Raw genomic sequence first — 21,469 nt, 5'->3', positions numbered from 1 at the left:
AGCGGAGCTGGCGGGTGGGAACGAGAGGCGGTTGTTGAGGTATTCGGGGCCCGTGTTGTGGAGCGCTTTGTGTGTGTGGGTGAGGAGCCTGAATGTGATCCTCTTGCTGACGGGGAGCCAGTGCAGGTTTCTCAGGTGGGCGGATATGTGGCTGTGGCGAGGGATGTCGAGGACGAGTCGTGCGGAGGCGTTCTGTATGCGTTGTAGTCGTTTCTGAAGTTTGGCAGTGGTTCCTGCGTAAAGGGCGTTTCAGTAGTCCAGTCTCAGGCCCAGAACCAATTCTTCAGCTGGCTCAACATGCCCCAAATTTCCCAGGCTGTCATGGACCATATAATAGATCTAGGCATTCAAAGAGGACATGCTGCAAATATTTGAGGCACTTTAGGTGCCCTCTTGCTTGCCTTTGGTCTCCACAGAAGTGCAAGGGACCACAGTCGGGTCACCACTGGCCAGCCATCCCCGGCGGAGTCTGTTCCCCTGGTACCTATTCCCAAACCTGAACAGAATCTGGTACAGACTTCTACTCCAGGCCATGATCCACTCTGGTCCCTGCTACATCGGCACCAGTGTGGACTGCATGGGCATTTTAATAGTACCCAGTACCGATGCCAATGTCCGTCTACGAACCTGCTTCGGTTCGAGCCAGACTGATGTTGCGCTACAAACTTTGCTAAGACTAACTTGTTGTCCTGCAGCGCAGTTCTAACCCAGTGCCTTTGCAATGTCACATCCATCAGAAGAGTCTCCAATATCTTTTTGGTTCAGGCTCTGATCCTTTGCCAGAGCAGGAGGCACCCTGAGATAATGATGATGATGATGGCGGTAGGGATGGCTTGACACCTTGCCAGAGGCAGAGCTTGACTCACCACGTTGTTTACTAATAGAAGAGAGTGGCTGGTTTGTGGTGGTGGTCCTGAAGGCAGCTGAGGTATTAGAATTACAGGTGCCCTCTGGTGAGACCAGAGCAAATGTCCTGACAGATCTTACAACCTGGGCCAGCTATTTCCGAGCCCTAGCTCTACTCTAATAATGCCTTCACTGATACTTTGATGACTACTTGGTTGAAGCCTTGATCGGAGCCTGGTGATCCCTATTCTGTCATCAGGTACCCCTCTCAAGAGAGAGCCTTACTGTGCAGGCCTTGACCAGTAGAGAGAATCCTAAATAATATCCAGCTACTCTTTTGGGCACAGAATCTAAGAGAGCTGGGAATCTGGTGTTTTCCTCTGCCAGTCTATCATTGATGTCTATTAATGCTGTTTGTTTGCTGGGTCTACACACATGCCCTCTGGGACATGGCCAGTGAGATCTTCCTGGCAGTCCCTAAAGACCTTATGGCCTCTTCGGCTCTGACGATACGTGATGGAAATGATGTGGCCATATATGTTTGGATACTCTGGATTGCCTGGGGAGGGCAGACTGTTACAGTGTCATACTTCGTCGACACACTCTGATGTGTTCCACAGGATGTTCCAAAGATGTACAGGCCTCCTTCATGGATATGACCTTTGATGGGTCCTGCCTTTTCAGTGAGAAGGCAGACTGCTTTGCAGCGCTTTAAGCACTGTAGAGCTATAGCGTTCTTGAGAATGTTTGCCCCTGCTAGACAATTCCCAAATCAATTCGGAAACGTCAGGGACTATTCCAATGGGTTGTCATATGAACAGTGGCAGCCTTCCCAATGAGCACACCAGAAAGCCCAGCCCTTTTGAGGCCTTGGACGTGGGTCTGGCAGGCAGCATGTAGGCCAACAGGGGCACCAGTCCTCTAATTCCTCTTCCCCTGCTAAAACTGACCCTAAACCGCTCATTTTCCCATAGTGGCACAAGCTTAATTGGTGGGGGCAGGACTCCACACTTCCTACCAGCTTGGCCATCGTACACGTCAGACAAATGGGTCTTGCAAATCACTCAAAATGGCCATGCTCTACTTTTTCTTTCTGCCCATCCACTATTCCTCCCACAACAGAGCAGACTGCTGACCAGCACCTCCCTAATCTGCTATAGGAGGTCTAACTGTTGGTCTCCAAAGGTGGCATGGAGTAGGTTCAGTATTTGAAAAGAGGCAAGACTCACTGTGTCTTAGTTCTGAAGGAGGACAGAGGCCACAGGCCTGTTCTGAACCTCCAGCCTTTAAATGTGTTGCTACAGAAGTACAAATTCAGAATGCATATGCTGGGCAACTGGTTGGTGTCCTTGGACCCGTAGGACTCCTATTTTCATATATCCGTCCTGCAGACCTGGAGATGTTTTCCGCAGTTCAAGGGAAGCCATGAGCACTTACAGTTGCCTGTGCTCCTTTTTGGCCTTGCCGGCGCCTCCTCCGGTGTTCACAAAAGTGATGGCAGTGGTTGTGGTCCATCTTCGGAGGATGGTGAGAACTATGCTCTCATACCTTGACGACTGCTGTCGAAAGTGGGCTTGCCACAGTCGGTCGTGGGCCACCACGGGACGACAGCGAGCCTCTTAACATCGTTGGGGTTCACCATCAAAGAGCCAAAGTCCCACCTGACTTCTTAGAAGAGGCTTCCAATCATTGTAGCAATCCTGGTACCATGGTGATCAGGGCTTTCCATTAGCCACAACGAGTGCAGGATATTTGGGCCATGATCCAGAAATTTCGGGATGGTTCCTGGATCAAGGTGAGAGCAGCTCTGAGGTGTCTTGGCCTCTTAGTCTCCTGCTTCTTGTCAGCTATGACAGGTGGTAAATGCTGGCTCTGCAGTGGGACGAGGAGTTCCAATGGTCATAGCTTTAAGGCAATCTGAGTGATGGCATCCAGGTCTTTGATTAGGCAGCTCGAGGCATGTAGTGGTGGTTGCTCAAACGCAGTTGGTCCAATGGCATACCCCTCTTCTTTCCCCACTTAGAGCTGATGGCGGTGATGAACACCTCCCAGCTGGGTTGTGGAGGCGGATATCCGGCAACACTGGTCTCCGGGGGAGGGCCAGCTCCACATCAGATGGCTGGAGTTGCAGGCCATCTGACTGGCTCTGAAGAGCTTTATGCTATCCATCATGGAGAGGCAGATACAGATTTTCACAGATAATACCACCACTACCTTTTGGTACTGCAATAAGAACGGTGGAGCAGGTCCTGGGTCAGGAGGTTCTGCTCCTTTGGAGGTGGCTGGAATGTCAGGGCATTTTCCTGATCGCGAATCACCTCGGAGAGTCATTGATCACCAGATTGGACGAACTGAGCAGGTGCTGTCTGGCAGATCATGAGTGATGTCTGTGCCTCAAGGGGCGCAGGGCATCTTCCAGTAGTGGGGAGTGCCCTGGCTAGATCTTTTCACCATTGTCAAACACACAGTATCAAAAATGTTGCACATTGGAGTTTCCACACGAACACTTGTTAGGGTATGCATTTAGATTGGAACAGAATATTGGACTTCTTCGGTCTCTGCCTTTCCTGCTCAGAGTTCTTAAGAAGATCAGGAATGACCATTCCCAAGTTGTTCTAGAGACTGCGTAATGGACCTGGAAAGTGTAATACCTTCTGGGCTTGAGCATCTGTCCTCGACCCAGCTGCCACTCTTGGAGGACAGCCTGTCTTCAGCCGAATCTTTGCAACCGACACGTACATGAGTGGAGATTAAGTGGTGGCAATTGACCGTCTACATAAATCCTTTGCTACTTCATCTGTTATACAGCCATTCATATCTTACTCTTTTGTATCTTTTTATAATTTTGGTTTAATATTCCAACAGAAACATATTAATAAGTAAGATTTGAATTTGGCAAAATGGTGGTATGTAATAAACGTAGTTGCATAATAGCGTATTGTCATAGCCACATTGATCATGAGGGTATGAGGCAAACATTTAGAAAGAATGATCCTAGTGTCCTTGCTAATGTTTATTTTTCAGTGAGCTTTAGTGTGTTTCATTTAATTACAACAAATACAAGTATAGTAAATGTATATATTGTCTGGAGAAGTGCTGTATTTACACGCAGCACCTTTTTTCTTTTTCTTTTTAAAATCCAGTTGTGCATCTGTTGCTTATTGGCTCATTCAGCCTATGGAGGAGCGCTCGGCAATAATCTTGATAAACGTCATGGTGGAATCTAAATACTTGTGGGGAATAACTTGTGTTTGTGATATTGCTTTAATCAAGCGAAAGGAGAGAGATGCAATATGCAACTAAATTGCTTATGCCACAAAACATTTTCCGCTTCTAAGTTTCACATAAGTCACAAAATGTGTCGTCTGCAAGCACACATGGGATATGTGAATATCGACGATATCAGAAGGAATTTGTTGCTAGAAAAAATATGCAAGCAAGGCAGATTCTCAGCGGTTGTTGGTTTAGAATCAAGGGTAATAGCATGGATGTCCCAAGGTGGTGGCCATTTAAAGAAAGAGAACTCTCACTCCTCCTTAAATGGTCTGATATTTATCAGCTTTCCCTGTGGTTTTTCACAATACATTTGAATGCCTACTTTCACTGGCAAAACAGCTATAGTAAGTGTGCAAATAGGGTGTGGAAAATGTCCTAACACAACCCATATTTTCAGGCGATCTAGAGGAAGAGATTTATTCACATACAAAAAGTTTTGAAGATTTTTTTAATAGAAAGTGTTATATATAAATATATATTATCTAACAGTAAACCTGTAGGTCTGATAACGAAGGGTTCTCTCTACGTACAAAAATCCACAATTTTCATAGATTTGGATTTGAGCCTTTACGGTTTTTGTAAATCCCAAAACATAGTGACTTTATGTAAACCATAAGCATAAGTCTGCACCTGGTCTAGAACTTTTGAGGATTTATTGTTAGACCAGTGCAGGTTGCTTCTTCATCTACATTAAACCATCTATATAATGTAAACCCCTCTTCTGTAACAGTCACCAAAGCAGCCATTTAACTGCTTTATCTTCTATCTGCTCGTGCGATGCTCTCAACACATTGGCTCTATCACTTATTCTTTGCAAAAGTATATGTACCCAACAGATGGGATTGCAGCTCCTAATCCAGCATCAGTGCTAATGGCTGCCTAGAAAGTTCCATAGTCCGTCGATGTACCTTCGCATTGGCAAGATATAGCGATCTAACTAGCAACACTTTGTTTTCCTTGGCAGCTATCTGTTACCTCACCGTAACTTTTGTTTTCAATCCTTGCTGATGTGGCTAGCATTTACATTGTCTTAATCAAGAACACGCAGCACCTCCTGTTTGCAGCTGGTTACTTAGTTTAAGTTGTATTTTGGGTAGTTCCCAGAATTCTGGTCTCTAATATTTTGCTTGTAGCTGGCTGTTCTCTCCTGTTGTTGTTAATATTTTAATTAGTTACATAAGGCAGCTGCCGGGGACATTGGCTTCATATTTTCCCTCTGCCCTTTCTCATATTCCTGAAATTAAATAGCAGCACACATGGCTTCTCTGCTGTATGGTGGACTTAAGCCAAGGTAGCGGAGTATTACTTGCTGTTTCCATGCCGAAACCTTCATTGCTCGCATCTAATGTTTCATAGCCAATGGCTTAGAGCTGGATTTTCAAGGCAATCTCAAAAAGCTGTGCAGTTTGTATTTTTTTAATGGAGAATCCACTGCTGGGCCTTCTTGTCAGAGTCCGACTTCTCTTATCTTAAAAGTAGCAGTGGGATGAAGGATGAGAATATAGTAAATTGTCAACTAAGGTTGTAATTTGGAAGAGAGGCCCTATCATCTATCCCTCTCAGGAAGCGAACTATGAAGTGAGCCCGATGGGGAGTATTTAAGGTGCCCCATGATGCCTCCTGGCATTGCCTGCCCATTGTTGTTGCGGTCTTTCCTTAACAGATCTGTTAAAAGGTTGCCTGAATAGTTTAGTCTTCAGGACTTTCCTAAACTCTTTGTAGTCTGGTTGAGATACCAGCAAAGTGTTAAGGTCATTCTGTAATTTTGGTAAGGCTCCATACTCCCAGGATCTGTGGATATGATGTACTATTCCAGAAATGTCATCTCAACGGAAGCTATCAGCCCATCTTTGTGATCATTTTGGAAGTGTTTTGCAAACAACGGAGAGCTGAAGGTTGGTGCTTTTCCCTACTGTGTTAATTTAGGGAGTAGCTCACGAGTTCAGAGTCAAAGATTATGCCTAGTTCCTTGACTCAATATAAATTGTCCTGCAGATTGTCTAGCTGGACATGAATTGGCACATGTGAGGTCGTCGATATGTTGTAGGTGTGGTCATGTTACCTCCCTGTCTATGACCTTGTTGGGACATAAGAGACTGGAGATGGTAATTTGACAAGATGTTAGCTTTTTTTCTTTTTTGTGTTTTTTTAAGAGGGGTTTTATGATTGCATGTTTCTGCAGGTTCATCACTACTCCCATTAAGAGGACAACATGTTGGTTGTGTCTGTTTTGAAAGAGTGGAAGAGTTGTGGGTTAAGCAGGAGGCTCCAAGGGTGAGTTTAAAGCTTTAGTCTTTCCAGACAGTTTTGTCAGCTCTGATGTAGCCAAAGTTGAGAAGTAGAAAGAGAAACTTGAATGAGGTGAAGGCAGGTTAAAGCAGTGAAGAAGAGGCGATGGGCGAATGGAGAAGTATTTCTGGATTGTTGGTGATTAACTCGCACATTTCTGTAATTTGGGATTTAGAAGCACTCTAGTTCTCTTCACAGTTTTGTTTGGCTGTACATGGGATGCATTTTAGGGCACCGAGGCTGACTTATTCATGCCACATGTGAAGATTGTGTTGGTTTGCTTGCCAGATGTGAAGATTTTATTGTTTGTTTGGGTGGTTTGTTGATACAGGCAGCTAAATAAGCTCTTTTTGGCTCACTTAATTGCTCTCACTTGTAATCTTGCAGTGGGTTTTATTCTCATTAGAGATTGACTTGCGCCAGTGCCATTCCAGATTTCAGTGGCTTGTTTCAGTTCAGTTGCCTCTCAGCGAAACCATTCATTTGATGATGTTTTTTTGGAGCAGATGGTTTCTTGCATAAAGCCACTAGATGATGGCTTTTACAGACAATGTGCTACATCCAGATTTATTCAGCAGGTTCCAATCTCCGTGAAGGATGGTCATTCCTCACTAGGAGGGTGCCATTTAGAATGTTGTCTTTCTAAATTAAACCATCTTGTTTTTCAGTCAGTCAGTGGGACGCAAAGGAAAGGAAGTTTAGTGCTGGGTTTCACACAAATAAGTGGGAAGCAACTATTATGATCGATAAATAGTGAACCACAATCCAGTTAGTTACATTCTGGTGACGGGTTCCACATGACAAATTATAGTAATGTCCAAGCTCTAACAGTCACTCCTTATGGTGCCACGCGCTTTTGAAACAGGGAAAGAAAAAGCAAATGTCACTGTCATTCCGTTTGGCTAGCACATAGATCTGAGGCTTTTGTGGTCTCTAGCCCACTGTCCCTGGGTAAATGTTAAGTGTATTTACTTCCTTCTGTTTTCCCAGCAGCAAGAGGTATTGACTTTCATCCTTCGTTGTAGGGTGTGCAGTTTTACTCTTTTCTTCGGTTTGGTGAACATTTTTCATTCATTGCAGTTTATATTCTGAAAGCTTTTTCTGATTCTCTAATCCATTTGTCGTCTTGCATTATTTTCCTTTTAAATTCATGTGTAGTTAGTGGGCAGGTGCATAATACCTGTTCATATGGAAGCTGTCTATAGGTTTATTATTGATTAAAAGCTTCCAAAATCAAAGGTAAACCCTTTCAACTTTTGCAGTTTCCATTTCTGTAAGATTGTTTTCGAACGAGGTGTCTCTGACGGGCACTGGACACTTTAATCCATCAACTTTATTATATAAATTCTAGTACTCCTTACAATGTGATTTTGTGCTTACTAGAGACCTTGTTATTACTGCAGCAATCCTTAAATTCTTCTTTCTTCTACTTAAAACAAACTATAGGATTGTTACTTCTAAACTTCCTAAATTACATTGTTTTGAGAATTTCTCTAAGACATATAAATACCCATTTGATTATTCTGTACTGAAAACATGCCGAGTAAAACCTCATTCATCAATGCTCCTTCCTATTAATCAATGCCACCTGCTTGATATTCATTTATAAGCTTATTACCTTTGCCAGACAGGACAGTGTCACTTGGAGCAACAATTTCCGCCTCCCAATACCTTCTGTCTATTAGCTTGTGAAGACAGTCTATTCAGAAATTAAATATCCAGTCATCCAGATCTGGCTTCCCAAAATTAGATGTCATCCAGTGGGTGGTTAAGAGGATTGTGCCATTCTAATTGCCAGCACAGAATTGAAAAGCCTAATGTTTTTAAGTATTATGGCAATCCTCCCTCGGACATATGACCTACAGAGCGAATCCAGACATTAATGCAGAAGATGCATTGTTACAGGTCAATAACCATTTGATGTCGTAATGCGTATATTTTTACAAAGTGCAATTACTTTGGTTGCATCAAACTGTTTGGCTCAGATTTTGAATTAGGACCTTAACAATGGAAAACGATTGTTCAAGCTGTAGATCATGGGGATGTTGTCATACATCCCCCACCGGTACGTTTGTAGCTCAAGCCTAGTAGAGAAAGTATTTTGCCTGGACTTTAAAGATGCAAAAAGAACTATTGATTGGCAGAATGCAGAACAATGTCATACATTCACCCCAGTACAGAGATCTGGGCCTAAATCCATCGTTTTTTGCTCACCATCAATAATCTCATTACCCGATCTATAATAAAGACATGGCAGAGAGAAAAATGAAGAGGAGGGGGCCCGCATGTTGATCCTACGAAAAGGCATAAGAAACAACATGGCAACCTAGCTTTTGGAAAGCAACATAAGCAACTCACTGGATGTAAAAAGACAGTTCATGGGCTGCAAAATGTAAGAATTGACGCAAGTGCTCCTTTCTACATCTAAATTGTGTAAGAACTATACCCGCACTCAACTCCCCGATTCCTTTGCTCATCTGCAAATCAGTTGCCAAGAAGTAGCAAAGTATATGAAGTCAGGTGAAACTGAGGGACACCCTCAATTCTGATTTGTGTCTTCTCATGTGGCAGACATAACCTTATTCATCCCCTGTTTTACACACTTCTGTTTTAAAGTGAATAGGAAAGTCAACTGCAACATAAAGTATCAAGAGTGGGCTCTGACATCCTTTTGCTCCATCAGCATTTTGTGATAGATTGTTTTTGGCTCGTCCTTAACAAGTGAAATGATAGGCCAAGTTGTGAGAAATGAGTCTCCAGATAGAAGCAACTAATTCATGCAGCTAACTACATATATTTAGGCGTTTTTGTAATAGCGGACGGTTTGAGGAAAGAATCCAAGTGGAGCTGTGTTGCCAGGATCCTTCCTGAAGGAGCCGGAAAGAACAACTGAGCTAACTGCCACCCCTGAAGCATGATGGGAAGCTGGGAGGTTAGGTGTGCCTTAAAGGCACGGTGTCAGTTTATTGCTATGCAGCTACAGGTTAGCTTTTCAGTCTTGTTAGACTGGGTATTTGCAATGCAGCCTGGGAGCTTACTATGCTTTCAGTGGTTTATGAGAATTTCTACTGTATACTGAGCATTAAAACAGTTTCTAAACAATTTTTTATGGTTGTTTCTCCTGTTTCTAATGCATGTTTTATATGTTTAGTGGAAATTCCTTTCAGCATGTTTCAGCTCTGATGTTGGTTAGGCTGCAATTGCTTGTTTTTATATATATATGTATATATATATATATATATATATATATATATATATATATATATATATATATATATATATATATATATATATATATATATATGGATATTTATATGTGGGGCACATATAATATAGTGTTTCCAGGGTCCCGCGCATGGGCGGGAATATTCTAATCTAATGCTTATGACTATTGATGAGGATCCCCTGGAAGAGAATCCAATTATAGTTGATGTTATAAGAACTGGAAGCAGACCAGTGTGGTAGTAATTTTTTTTAACCTTTTTTATTTTTATTTGTTTTTTCTGCATGATGCATATTTTTTTTTTTTAAAGAAATTCTTTATTATGATAGAGGAAAACAGTACAAACCGTGTGTGATAAGCAAACTTGCAGGGAGAAATTGACACCTAAGGCACAACATAAATGTATTAATTCCGTGATATAAAGGCACCAATGTAATTGGATTACTTACAGCAGAAATCATCTGCAATGTACATATTTGATTGGTCTTACAGTATTTACAGATTGGTTCATTGATAGTTATTCATAATCGACAATCTCCCAAAAGAAGAAATAAGTGTTTATGCTGGCACCCACATTTAACATACAGAGTTTGGCATACCTTGTTTTCCTGTTATTCATGATCTCCCTCTAGTAGAATCTTTTTTTTTTTTTTTTAAATTATGGCAGGATGGCTTTGATTGTGTTTTTCATTGTTGGTTTACCATTTTGCCTTTTTGCTGTTTATTCTTCTTCCTCTACTCAACAGAACAATAGGATTCACTGTTTATTGGTTTAAAATAGTGTTTCCACTTGCTTCGTGATACCAGGGATAGTACATCCTAGTCATGGGTTTTTCTTTTACAAACAATTCATGTGTGTGTGAATCCAGTTAGTTGTAGAGAATAGGAACAATACTATAACCCCCAGAATGCATTCTTTTGTTAAATACTAATTTATTACTGCAATATTTGGTCTTTGGTGACATGCAGTAGGCTGTAAGGCTAGCTGGAAATCACTGCCTTAAGAAGATACCACCACCACCACCACAGTGTACCTGTAACCATAGTTTTTCGAGAGCCCTTAATGTACTTACATTTGTCTTCTTTGATGTATCTACATTTTCATGCAATGAGTTCTTTGTTAACAATACGGCTCTGGTGAATTATTTTAACCTGCTGTTTCATTCTCTTTCACGTTCTAGGATGCCATTGGTAGTCCCCTGGGGAAATTTAAGGTAAATATAATTAATTATGCTAGTTTAAAATGTGTTTATATTTAGGTTTAGAATATTCCCCAGGTGCCAGACTGGATCTGGAAATTTTCGAGCAGTAACTCTCTGTGGCGGTAGTTAATGTTGTTTGGCTCTGCATCGGCGTAGACCGTGGCAGAAGTGAGGTGTGCGGTGCTTATATAGGTGCCACCCCAGCGAGCTGACATCAGTTTATTTTTGCGACTTTCCACACTACAAGCGCAGTGCCACGATGAATGCTGACATACTGGTTGCTAAGGCCGTGAGAATGGTGACCCTAATGAATTAGTCTGCAGGTCAGGGAGATTGGGAGGGGTATAAAGGAATTTACTGCTATATAGTCTCTAACAGAGAAGGTAAGTAACTTGTTCATCTGTTAGAGACTTGTACCTCAGATTAGTTAACTTAGAAGAGATACCCAAGCAATACCTACCTGAAGGTTAGTCTGCGACGCAGATTAAATCAAAAATTCCTGCAGGACTGAACGGGCAAAGTGCCCATCACGACAGACCTGATCATGTAGACCAGTGATCTTCAAACTTTTTAATGCCGCGCCCCTTTCAGTGTAAAAAAAAAACTTGCCCCCCTCCCCTCCGAAAAAAAACATATTTTTCCCAATTATTCTAGGACATTGATTATCTTTAAATATCTATAAGCATATTTGAACATTGTTATTATCGGTTTGAAAAATGCAATCAAATACATGATTGCAAACATGCTATTCTGGTCAGCCAGGGCTTACTAAAGTGTAAAATTATCATTTAGTGGCCCTCCCCCTTTGACACCTACTCCCAGCCATCATATGAATGACAAAATATGTTAGTAATGGCTCATTACGAAGTGGCATTCTGCCCCTCTGTTTTCTTTCAATATAAACAAAGCACAGTTATCAGCATGAGGATTCTCTTTGACAGTGCCTGGCGCCCCCCAGTTTAAAGACCTCTGATCTAGACAGTAAAGGTTTGTGAACGTGTGTAACGGCGCTCACATTATGCTTGACAGATGTCCTGGACAGGGACTATGTAAGCTGATGCAGTGGTCGCAGCCTTGGCTGTGGTAGAATGAGCACTCAAGTCCTCAGGGGTTTGCTTTTTGGCCAGGGCATAGCTGATCTTAATGAAGAGAACCATCCATCGAGATATGTTTCTGCACTGCCTTCCCTTCCATAGCTCCAAAATACAAAGAGTTGATCATCCACCGAGTCTATCTTGTGCAATCAAGGTAGAACATTACTCTTCTTAGGAGTCTCTCCTCTTCTTTAGAAGGGTGATGCAGAACAAAAAAGGTAGGTAAGATGATGTTTTGCCCTACATGAAAGGGTGTCGCAACCTTTGGGAGGTAGAAGGCACAGGTCCTCAGAACCAGCTTGTCTGGGTAAAAGTTGGTATAAGGAGGATGCGCAGAAAGGGCCTGCAGTTTTCTGACCCGCCTTGCTGATGTTATGGCTACTAGAGAAGCTGTTTTGATAGTCAGTAAGTGAAGTGGGCCGTTGTGTAGCGGCTCAAAGGGTGCGCGCATGTTTAGGTTAAGATCCCACTGAGGCATGATGATTCGCTTTGGAGGAAACCTGTGCTGTGATCCTTTCAGGAACCTAATCACAACAGTTGACTAGAACAGAGAAGGTTGGTTCGGCAACCGCAAAAATGCTCTGAAATGGCAGATAACCTTTAGTTCGAGGCATGTGGGCTGCTGAATTCATATCTGTGCATAGATCGCCGCCTAGTGTTGGGTCCGGATGTTTGCACGTTGTTGTCCTGGAAGAGTCTTCGAAGTATCCTTGGATAGGTGACTCCTCCCCTGGACTACAGTGCGCATGGGCATCCTCTCCATCCTCAGATTGTTTTTTTCCGCCATTGGGTTCGGATGTGCTATCTTAGCTCCAGTTAGGAAAATATTTTTTCGAGGCCAAAAGGCCTTTAGTTCGCGTCGGTACTGTTTATCGATCGGGTTCGATAGAATTTGTTAGTTTACTAACTTTCAGCACCGACTGCTTTCGCATTTACCTGTCCATCGACTACTTCGACGATGGAATCCAGGACGCCATTCAAAAGGTGTCCGGTATGCAATGCGAAGTACCCACACATCGACGTCCATCCGGTGTACAACAAATGCCTTTCGCCGGACCACGACGAATCAACATGCATGGCCTGTGCCCGGTTCCGCTCGAAGAAGACTCTGCGGAATCGACGAGCGGCGAGACTCGAGGCGCAGCACGCGGCACCGGCCCCAACAGACATCTTCGGCGAGGCCGAAGACGTCGAGGAATTGGAAGTCTTGCCCTCCAGTCCAGTTTCCGAACACGAACCCGGATCGGACGAGGAAGACGAGTCACTCTTCCACAGAGGTGAAGACGACACCGAGGTAGGAGACGACGAGGAGGCCTTCGGGGCCGAAGAAAGTAGCTCCAATGATGAACAAGGCCTACCTGTTCAAACCGTTCAAACACCAGTGCCACAGCCTATGGCTCCGGTCGAGGGATCGCCTTCGGGCCTTACCCGAGACCCATCCCGCAGTTCTTCGGCCCCGCCCTCGGGCCCGGCCTCGGACGTTCAGCGGCAGCCATTACTACATAAACAGGCTGGTTTCCCTACCACAAAACCGAAACCGAAAGCTGCTCAGGTTCCACCGAAACCGAAACTGAAAGTAGCGCTGGTCGGATCGAGGCCTTCGACGCCAGCGCACCGCGTCGGCACCGACCGCACCAAGAGGGACTTCGGTGCCGAACTTGAAGCGGGCGACGTTGGAGTCGACAAACGGAAAAAAGCCATCGGCACCGACAAACCTGCTCGGCTACCGGCACCGACGACACCAAGGGCCGTACCGCCTGCTGTGTCTCACATCGCTCCCTCGACGACACCTAAGCCTCAGGTATCGAAGACTTCGACGGTGATCTCTTCACCCCGACTCGATGACCCGCCGGCACCGAAAAAATCTACGGCCGCCTCTACGAGCCTGGCCGGTGCCAAAGCCTCGAAGGCGCCCCAAGTACGACCTGGTGTGACGCAAGGCAGCAAAACCACACCTGTCCTCCAGGACACGTCGGGCTCCGGTTCGGTCGGAGCTCCCGCAGCCTCTTCGGTGCCGACCAACATTACCTTCGGCTTGCCTCCGTCAACAATCCCAAAAATGTTCCAACTCAGGACACGGGTCACCCAACCTACGGTCACACCTGCTGAGACGTCTCCGGCACGTATCATCGACGCCGGCACTGGCAGGATGATTCTCCAGGACCGAAGGATAACTTCGGAGCCGCCATTGGACCCTTTCAGGATCCCACTAAAAAGGAAGTTGCCTGCAGAATCGGAACCTCTCCTTTATGAACCCTTCCATTCATCCTACCAGGATCCACACCGGTTCTCCCCCACACGCTCCGATACAGACGCATTGGAGGACTACATGGCTGACCAAGTCCCCTACCATGTAGACACGGACCCTGATGACCAGCAGGACCCTGATCAAACTTGGGGCGACCCTGCAGACCCCAGTGCACCTCTCGATGCACAGGATCCACAACTCTATGGGGCAAAGACATCTCCTACGGAGGATACTGCGGCGTTCAATGCTCTTATCGAACGTGCTGCCAATAACCATGGGGTGCAGCTTCACTCTGATACCATCGAAGATGACTTTCTAATGGACACCTTTGCATCCTCAGAAAGACATGTAAAGACTCTGCCAATGTTGAAGGGGGTCCTCAAACCAGCCAAGGACATTTTCAAAGAGCCCACCAGGGCACGAGTGATAAACCCCAGGATTGATAAAAAATACAGATCAGCACCTGGGGATCCTACTTACATCAGAGGACAATTACCACTCGACTCCATCGTCGTAGCGAATGCACGCAAGAGGGCACACTCGCAAACAACAGGTGACGCTCCTCCCCCGGACAAAGAGTCCAAGGTGTTAGAAACCTCTGGCAAGCGAGTTGCCGCCCAAGCTGCCAACATATGGCGCATAGCCAACACTCAGGCGCTCCTTGCTCGCTATGATAGAGCGCACTATGACACACTTGAGCAAATATTCCAACATCTCCCTGACCAGTTCAAGGAAGGCGCAGAAATGCTCATCAGAGAAGGACAGCTACTAACGAACGCTTTCATCAAATGCGCACTAGATGCTGCAGACACGGCTGCCAGAGCCATAAACACAAGCGTCATGTTGCGACGACATGCCTGGCTACGGATCTCAGGATTCAAGCCTGAGGTACAAAACAATATACTGAACCAGCCCGTCAACCCCGACTATTTATTCGGGCCAGAGGTTGACACCACCCTCGAAAAGATAAAAAAGGATACGGACACTGCAAAGTCCATGGGCGCACTACAAACTCAGTCCTTTCGGAGCGGCTCCTTTCGTCGCCCCGGAAACAAGGGAGCAGGTAGAGGACAGGGGTCACAACAAACATATAGCAAAGGCAATACACAGACCACCTATGATAAAAACACCCGAGGTGGATATCGTGGCTCCAGCACAAAGGGCAGAGGACGCGGCTACGGCAACACCAGGTCCTCCCCCAAGAACAAGCAGTGACGCCCTCTCCCTTCCTCCCGACCACATAACACCTGTCGGGGGAAGGCTACAAAGGTTCCTGTCCACGTGGAATTCCATCACCACGGACAGGTGGGTCAAAGATATTATAAAATACGGTTACTGTCTGGAGTTAACCTCCACTCCACCCACAATACCACCAAGAAGCCGTCCTATGTCCTCAGAGCACTTAACGCTCTTACAGCAAGAAGTGCAAAGTATGCTTCTAAAAGGCGCTATAGAGGTCGTACCCATCCACGAGCAGGGTGCGGGAGTGTACTCCCTCTACTTCTTAATTCCAAAAAAGGACGGGTCGCTCAGACCTATATTGGACCTGAGACCCCTGAACCAGTACATTCTTTCAGAGCACTTTCATATGCTCACTCTACAGCAAGTCCTTCCGCTTCTCAAGCAGGGAGACTTCCTAGCCACACTGGACCTCAAGGATGCGTACTTTCACATACCCATCCACCCCTCACACAAAAAATACCTCAGGTTCACTGTTCAGGGGCAGCACTATCAGTTCAAAGTCCTTCCCTTCGGCGTGACAACAGCGCCCAGGGTTTTCACGAAGTGCCTAGCTACGGTGGCAGCACATCTACGGAGGCAGCATATACACGTCTACCCCTACCTAGACGACTGGCTCGTTCAAGCGAAGTCAGCCCAGCAATGTGCAAGCCACATGTCCCGCACCATTCACCTTCTTCACAGTCTGGGATTCTCACTGAATTATCCAAAGTCCCATCTCCAGCCCGCACACGTACAACAGTACCTAGGTGCGACTATAGACACTCTGGCGGCCACAGCTCAGCCAAATTTAGTGAGGATCAACAGCATACAACTGCTGATCTCCAAATTCAAACCCAATCACTCACTTCCAGCGCGAGTGTTTATGCAGTTGATAGGCATGATGGCCTCCTGCATCTTCATAGTCCCGCACGCGAGATTACATATGCGCCCACTTCAGGAGTGCCTAGCACGTCAGTGGAATCAGGCTCAAGGACAGTTAAAGGACCTAGTGTTGGTGAGCGGTCGGGCATACAACTCTCTGCATTGGTGGAATCCACAAAACCTTTGCAAGGGCCGACCGTTCCAAGAGCCTGTCCCACAAATAGTACTGAATAGTACTGACAGCGGACGCGTCTCTCCAGGGATGGGGAGCTCATGTACTCCACTACACAGTGCAAGGACTATGGACAACACAACAAAAGAAGTTGCACATCAACCTTCTGGAATTGATGGCAATCTTCCTAGCCATGAAGGCATTCAAAGTACATCTATGCAACAAGGTCGTGTTGATCCGGACGGACAACATGACCGCAATGTACTACATACAGAAACAGGGAGGCACACACTCTCCACAGTTGTCTCATCTGGCTCAGAGCATGTGGAAGTGGGCCATTCAAAGGAACATGTTCCTCATGGCGGAACACCTCCCTGGCAAGGACAACCAGATGGCGGATCTGCTCAGCAGACACAGCCACCAAATGCACGAGTGGGAGTTACACCCATCAGTACTCCAACCGTACTTTCAGCAGTGGGGTCATCCGGAGATAGACCTATTTGCGACAAGCGAAAACGCAAAATGCCCAAGCTTCGCCGCCAGATTCCCACATCCGCAGTCGCAGGGCAATGCGATATGGATGAACTGGTCCGGCAGATTTGCGTACGCTTTTCCCCCAGCGCCATTGATACCGCTAGTGGCCCGCAAACTCCGACAACACTCCCTGACACTCGTCCTAGTTGCTCCCACGTGGGCACGCCAGCCGTGGTACACCACCTTCCTCGAACTTTCCGTGGTGCCGCATCAAAGGCTGCGGATCAAACCCGCGCATTTGACGCAGAACCATGGAGAGGTTCAGCACCCAGATCCGCAACAGCTGAATCTGGCGATCTGGCTCCTGAAGTCCTAGAGTTTGGCTATCTCAACCTGCCACCTGACTGTATGGACATCATCAAGGAGGCCAGGAGACCCACTACCAGAGCTTGCTATGCAGCCAAATGGAAAAGGTTCGTCATTTATTGCGGTAATAATGACATCAACCCGCTGGACGCATCCATCCAAAACATCATCTGTTATCTCTTACACCTATATCGATGCAATCTGGCGTACACCTCTATACGTGTCCATTTGACCGCAATATCAGCCTATCTGCAAACCAGGCAGCACCTCTCTCTATTCAGAGTGCCTGCCATCAAAGCATTCTTGGAAGGGCTCAAACGAGTCATTCCACCTAGTCACCCACCGGCTCCAATGTGGAACCTCAACTTGGTCCTCACACGCCTGATGGGTCCACCCTTTGAACCTCTACACTCATGCGAGATTCAATTCCTTACCTGGAAAGTGGCCTTCCTAGTAGCGATCACTTCCCTCAGAAGAGTTAGTGAACTCCAGGCACTAACCGTTCAAGAGCCATTTATTCAGGTTCACGCCAACAGGGTCGTACTACGTACCAACCCCAAGTTCATGCCCAAGGTAATATCGCAGTTCCACATGAACCAGACTATTGAACTGCCCGTTTTCTTCCAAAACCCACAAACTGTTGCAGAAAGGGCACTACATACACTAGATGTACAGAGGGCCCTCATGTACTACATCGACAGGACTAAACCATTCAGGAAGACAAAACAACTGTTCGTTGCCTTTGCCCCACACCACAAAGGTAACGCCATCTCCAAAGCAGGGATAGCCAGATGGATAGTTAAGTGTATTCAAATCTGTTATCAAAAGGCAAAACGCACATTAACTATTCCACCACGAGCCCACTCAACACGTAAGTTGGGGGCTTCCATGGCCTTCCTAGGAAATATTCCCCTGCATGATATATGCAGAGCAGCCACATGGTCCACTACACACACATTTACAAAACACTATTGCGTAGATGTGCAGTCAAAACAGCAGGCAGCTGTAGGACAGGCTGTTCTCAAAACACTTTTTCAGACCGCTGCAGCTGGCACGGGTAGCCGCCGCTAATAGAGGGCACTGCTATGTATTCTATGCACAGATATGAATTCAGCAGCCCACATGCCTCGAACTGAATATGCTACTTACCAGTATGCATCTGTTCTTGGCATGTAGGGCTGCTGACATTCATATCGCCCTCCCTCCTCCCCGGCGCCTGTCGCAGCTGCAGCTCTCAGAATTACTGCAAGCATGGTCATCACTTTCTGTATCTACTCCATCACTGCCACAATGGCGAAAAACAATCTGAGGATGGAGAGGATGCCCATGCGCACTGTAGTCCAGGGGAGGAGTCACCTATCCAAGGATACTTCGAAGACTCTTCCAGGACAACAACGTGCAAACATCCGGACCCAACACTAGGCGGCGATCTATGCACAGATATGAATGTCAGCAGCCCTACATGCCAAGAACAGATGCATACTGGTAAGTAGCATATTCAATTGTGCCCAAAGCAGAACCCTGCTGGGCCAGAGAAATCTCAAATAGGAGAATTTGGGTTAAGGGTTCAGGAAGTCAATGTTTCTGGTTACACACCATGCCACAAATTTTTCTCAACAGCAGGTGTATACCGTCTCGGTCGACGGACGCTTGGTTGCCGAAATAACATTAAAGACGTTGGGGAGAAGATCAGAAGTTGTAGACGTTGGGGAGAAGGTCAGAAGTTGTTGAATGTCGCCGCTCAATCTCCATGCATGAAGGTGGGGGGGATGCGCAGATTCGGGTGCACAACCCTCTCCTATTGCTGCAATAGAAGATCCTCTCAAAGGGGCAGCCTGGTTGGAAGACCAATGCTCATACTCAGAAGCTAGGGATACAAAACTCTCCTTGCCTACTCCGGCGCCACAAGAATAACTTGGGCCTCCTCATTCCAGATATTCTTGAGTACTCTGGGCAGGAGTGATATTGATGGAAAGGCTTACAGGAGGACGGAGTTCCACTCAAGCGCCTCTGAGTAAAAAACACCTTGGAAAATCCATCATGCAACATTGCTGACATTGTTCATTCTCAGCGGTGGTGAACAGATCTAACCAAAGCTCTCCCCACTCAAGAAAGAGACCTTGCACCACCTGCGGATGGAGGCGCCATTCATGATGCACTGAGTTTGTCTTCCCTGGCGTTCAAATAGCCTGCCAGGTGTTGAACCTCTAGGGAAATGCCCTGAAGTTCCTGCCATGTCCAGAGATGCGCAGGGTCTCTTGAAAAAGGGTGCAAGTCCCCACCCGCCCTGTTTGTTGCAGTACCAACTGCACTAGTCTTCCCTTGATTGAAGGAAGAAAGGCTTCCAATGCCAATCGGATCGCCCGGAACTCCAGCAGATTTTTGTGGAACGCGGACTCTGCCGGAGACCAGAGTCCTCTGATCTGCACCTCTTCCAGATGGCCGCCTCAGCCCAGGAGTGACACATCTGTCATTATGGTATACTCTAGTTGGGGTAGGGAGAGAGGTCTGCCACTGACCCAATCACGGTTCGTAAACGACCACTGCAGTTCTTTTGCAGTTCCCTCTGAGACCTGGAGCAGGTCGGAGAGATTTCCCTGATGCTGTGCCCACTGGAACTTCAGGTCCCACTGCAGAGCCATCATATGCATGTGTCACAAGGAGGATACAGGAGGCCATGAGGCCTGATAGCCTCAGAGTCCGTTTCACCTAAATCCAAGATAGAGGCTGAAAAATCGGAATCATAGCCTGAATATCCTTGACTCACCGTTCCGGAGGATAGACCCGAAACTGCCTGTGTCCAGAATGGCCCGACAAAAGGGAGCGTCTGAGAGGTGGGTGAGGTGCGACTTCGGCATGTTGATAGTGAACCACAGTGAATGCAAGAGGTCTACCATGGTCTTGAGGTAGGAGATGACTGCTTGTGGCGAGCCCGCTTTCAACAGCCAATCATTATGGGAAGGGAAGACTAGAACCCCTGAGCTCTGCAGATGTGCTGCAACCAACGCCATCACTTTCATAAATACCTGAGGGGCACTGGTGACGGCAAAAGAGAGCAAGGCAAACTGAAAGTGCTCTTGGCCTCCCGTGAACAGATAGCGCATGTGGCTGGTAGTCTCAACTGATCTGTGGGAGCCGCACCCACGGCCACGAAAGGGCTGAGAACTTTGGTGGCTGGCAGGGAAAGGATGTGGTTGGTAGCCCCTACTGTAGCCACAGCAGGGGCGCAAGACAGATCTGATAGAGACATCTAGCCACAGATTCCTTAACTTAGAATATCCCCAGGCGTCAGACTGGCTCTGGAAAACTTTCCGCAGCAGCACCTCTGCGCGCCGGTGGGCGGTGCCGCACGGCTCCGCCCTGACGTCGTCCACAGACGTGACGTCAGCGGAGTCATATAAGCCCCTCCCGGCATGCTGACGTCCGTTTTCTTATTTTCCGCGTCCCAACGCTGGTCCAGGAAAACCAGCAGTTCCTTGGCCTGTTTTTCGGGCCTTCTCGACGCCTTCGGCATCACAGAACAGTGTGTGATGCCTTTGGGCTTTAAGGCGTGTGAGATCTGTACGCGGCAAAAGTCTGTCACGGACCCGCACGCCATATGTATGTGGTGCCTGGGAGTGCACCACGACTCCGAAGAGTGCGACGCCTGTCTGCAGATGAAACCAAAGTTCCTAAGGGAGCGTCGTATGAAGCTGCTGGCCACCCGGATGTCCGGTCCTGCTCCTTCATGCCGCCGATCTCCCTCTCGGGATTGGGCCTGCTCATTGGGTCATTCCCGCGAACGTCGTTCGGAGACAGGAAAGCACAAGCATAAGTCTCAGATGTCGTCCTCCCGTAAACGTGATGCTGGGGCCCGCTGCTCTCCGGTCTTTGCCAGGCACAGACGCCCAGCAGTCGTCTCCCCCATACCCACCCTTCGTCTCCCCCATACCCACCCATCTCGGTGTCAGAGCGACAATGACCCAAATGGAAGCCTATTCAAAAGCTCTCCAGTTTTTCTTTGGGTCACCCCCTCTCCCTGGTGCGCCTTCGGGTCCCACAGAGGAGGAAGGCACTCATGTCGGGTCTTCGCCGGCGGATTCGTCCTCGCGCCGGCTGCGTGCATTGACTCCGGTTCTGAAGTCGATACGACGTCGACGGGACACTGCCCGGAGGGAGGGGCATCCCAGTCATCCG

At 46.9% G+C, this 21,469-nt stretch overlaps 1 protein-coding gene across 5 annotated transcripts in view; it reads left to right on the top strand.

Moving 5' to 3' along the window:
* The window catches only part of CRYBG1 (crystallin beta-gamma domain containing 1), a 901,344-nt gene that overhangs the window by 796,499 nt on the left and 83,376 nt on the right, over positions 1 to 21,469 (top strand). For all 5 annotated transcript variants that reach the window (XM_085611232.1, XM_085611231.1, XM_085611233.1 and 2 more), the window contains one exon: positions 10,816 to 10,848. In XM_085611232.1, the coding sequence (XP_085467358.1) occupies positions 10,816 to 10,848 (33 nt within the window). The remainder of the gene's footprint in view (positions 1 to 10,815; positions 10,849 to 21,469) is intronic.

This window comes from Triturus cristatus, chromosome 6, assembly GCF_964204655.1.
Source record: "Triturus cristatus chromosome 6, aTriCri1.1, whole genome shotgun sequence".
NCBI classification, from domain to species: Eukaryota; Metazoa; Chordata; class Amphibia; order Caudata; family Salamandridae; genus Triturus; species Triturus cristatus.
Note: the sequence above shows the minus strand (reverse complement) of the source record. Positions and strands in the feature narration are given on the sequence as shown.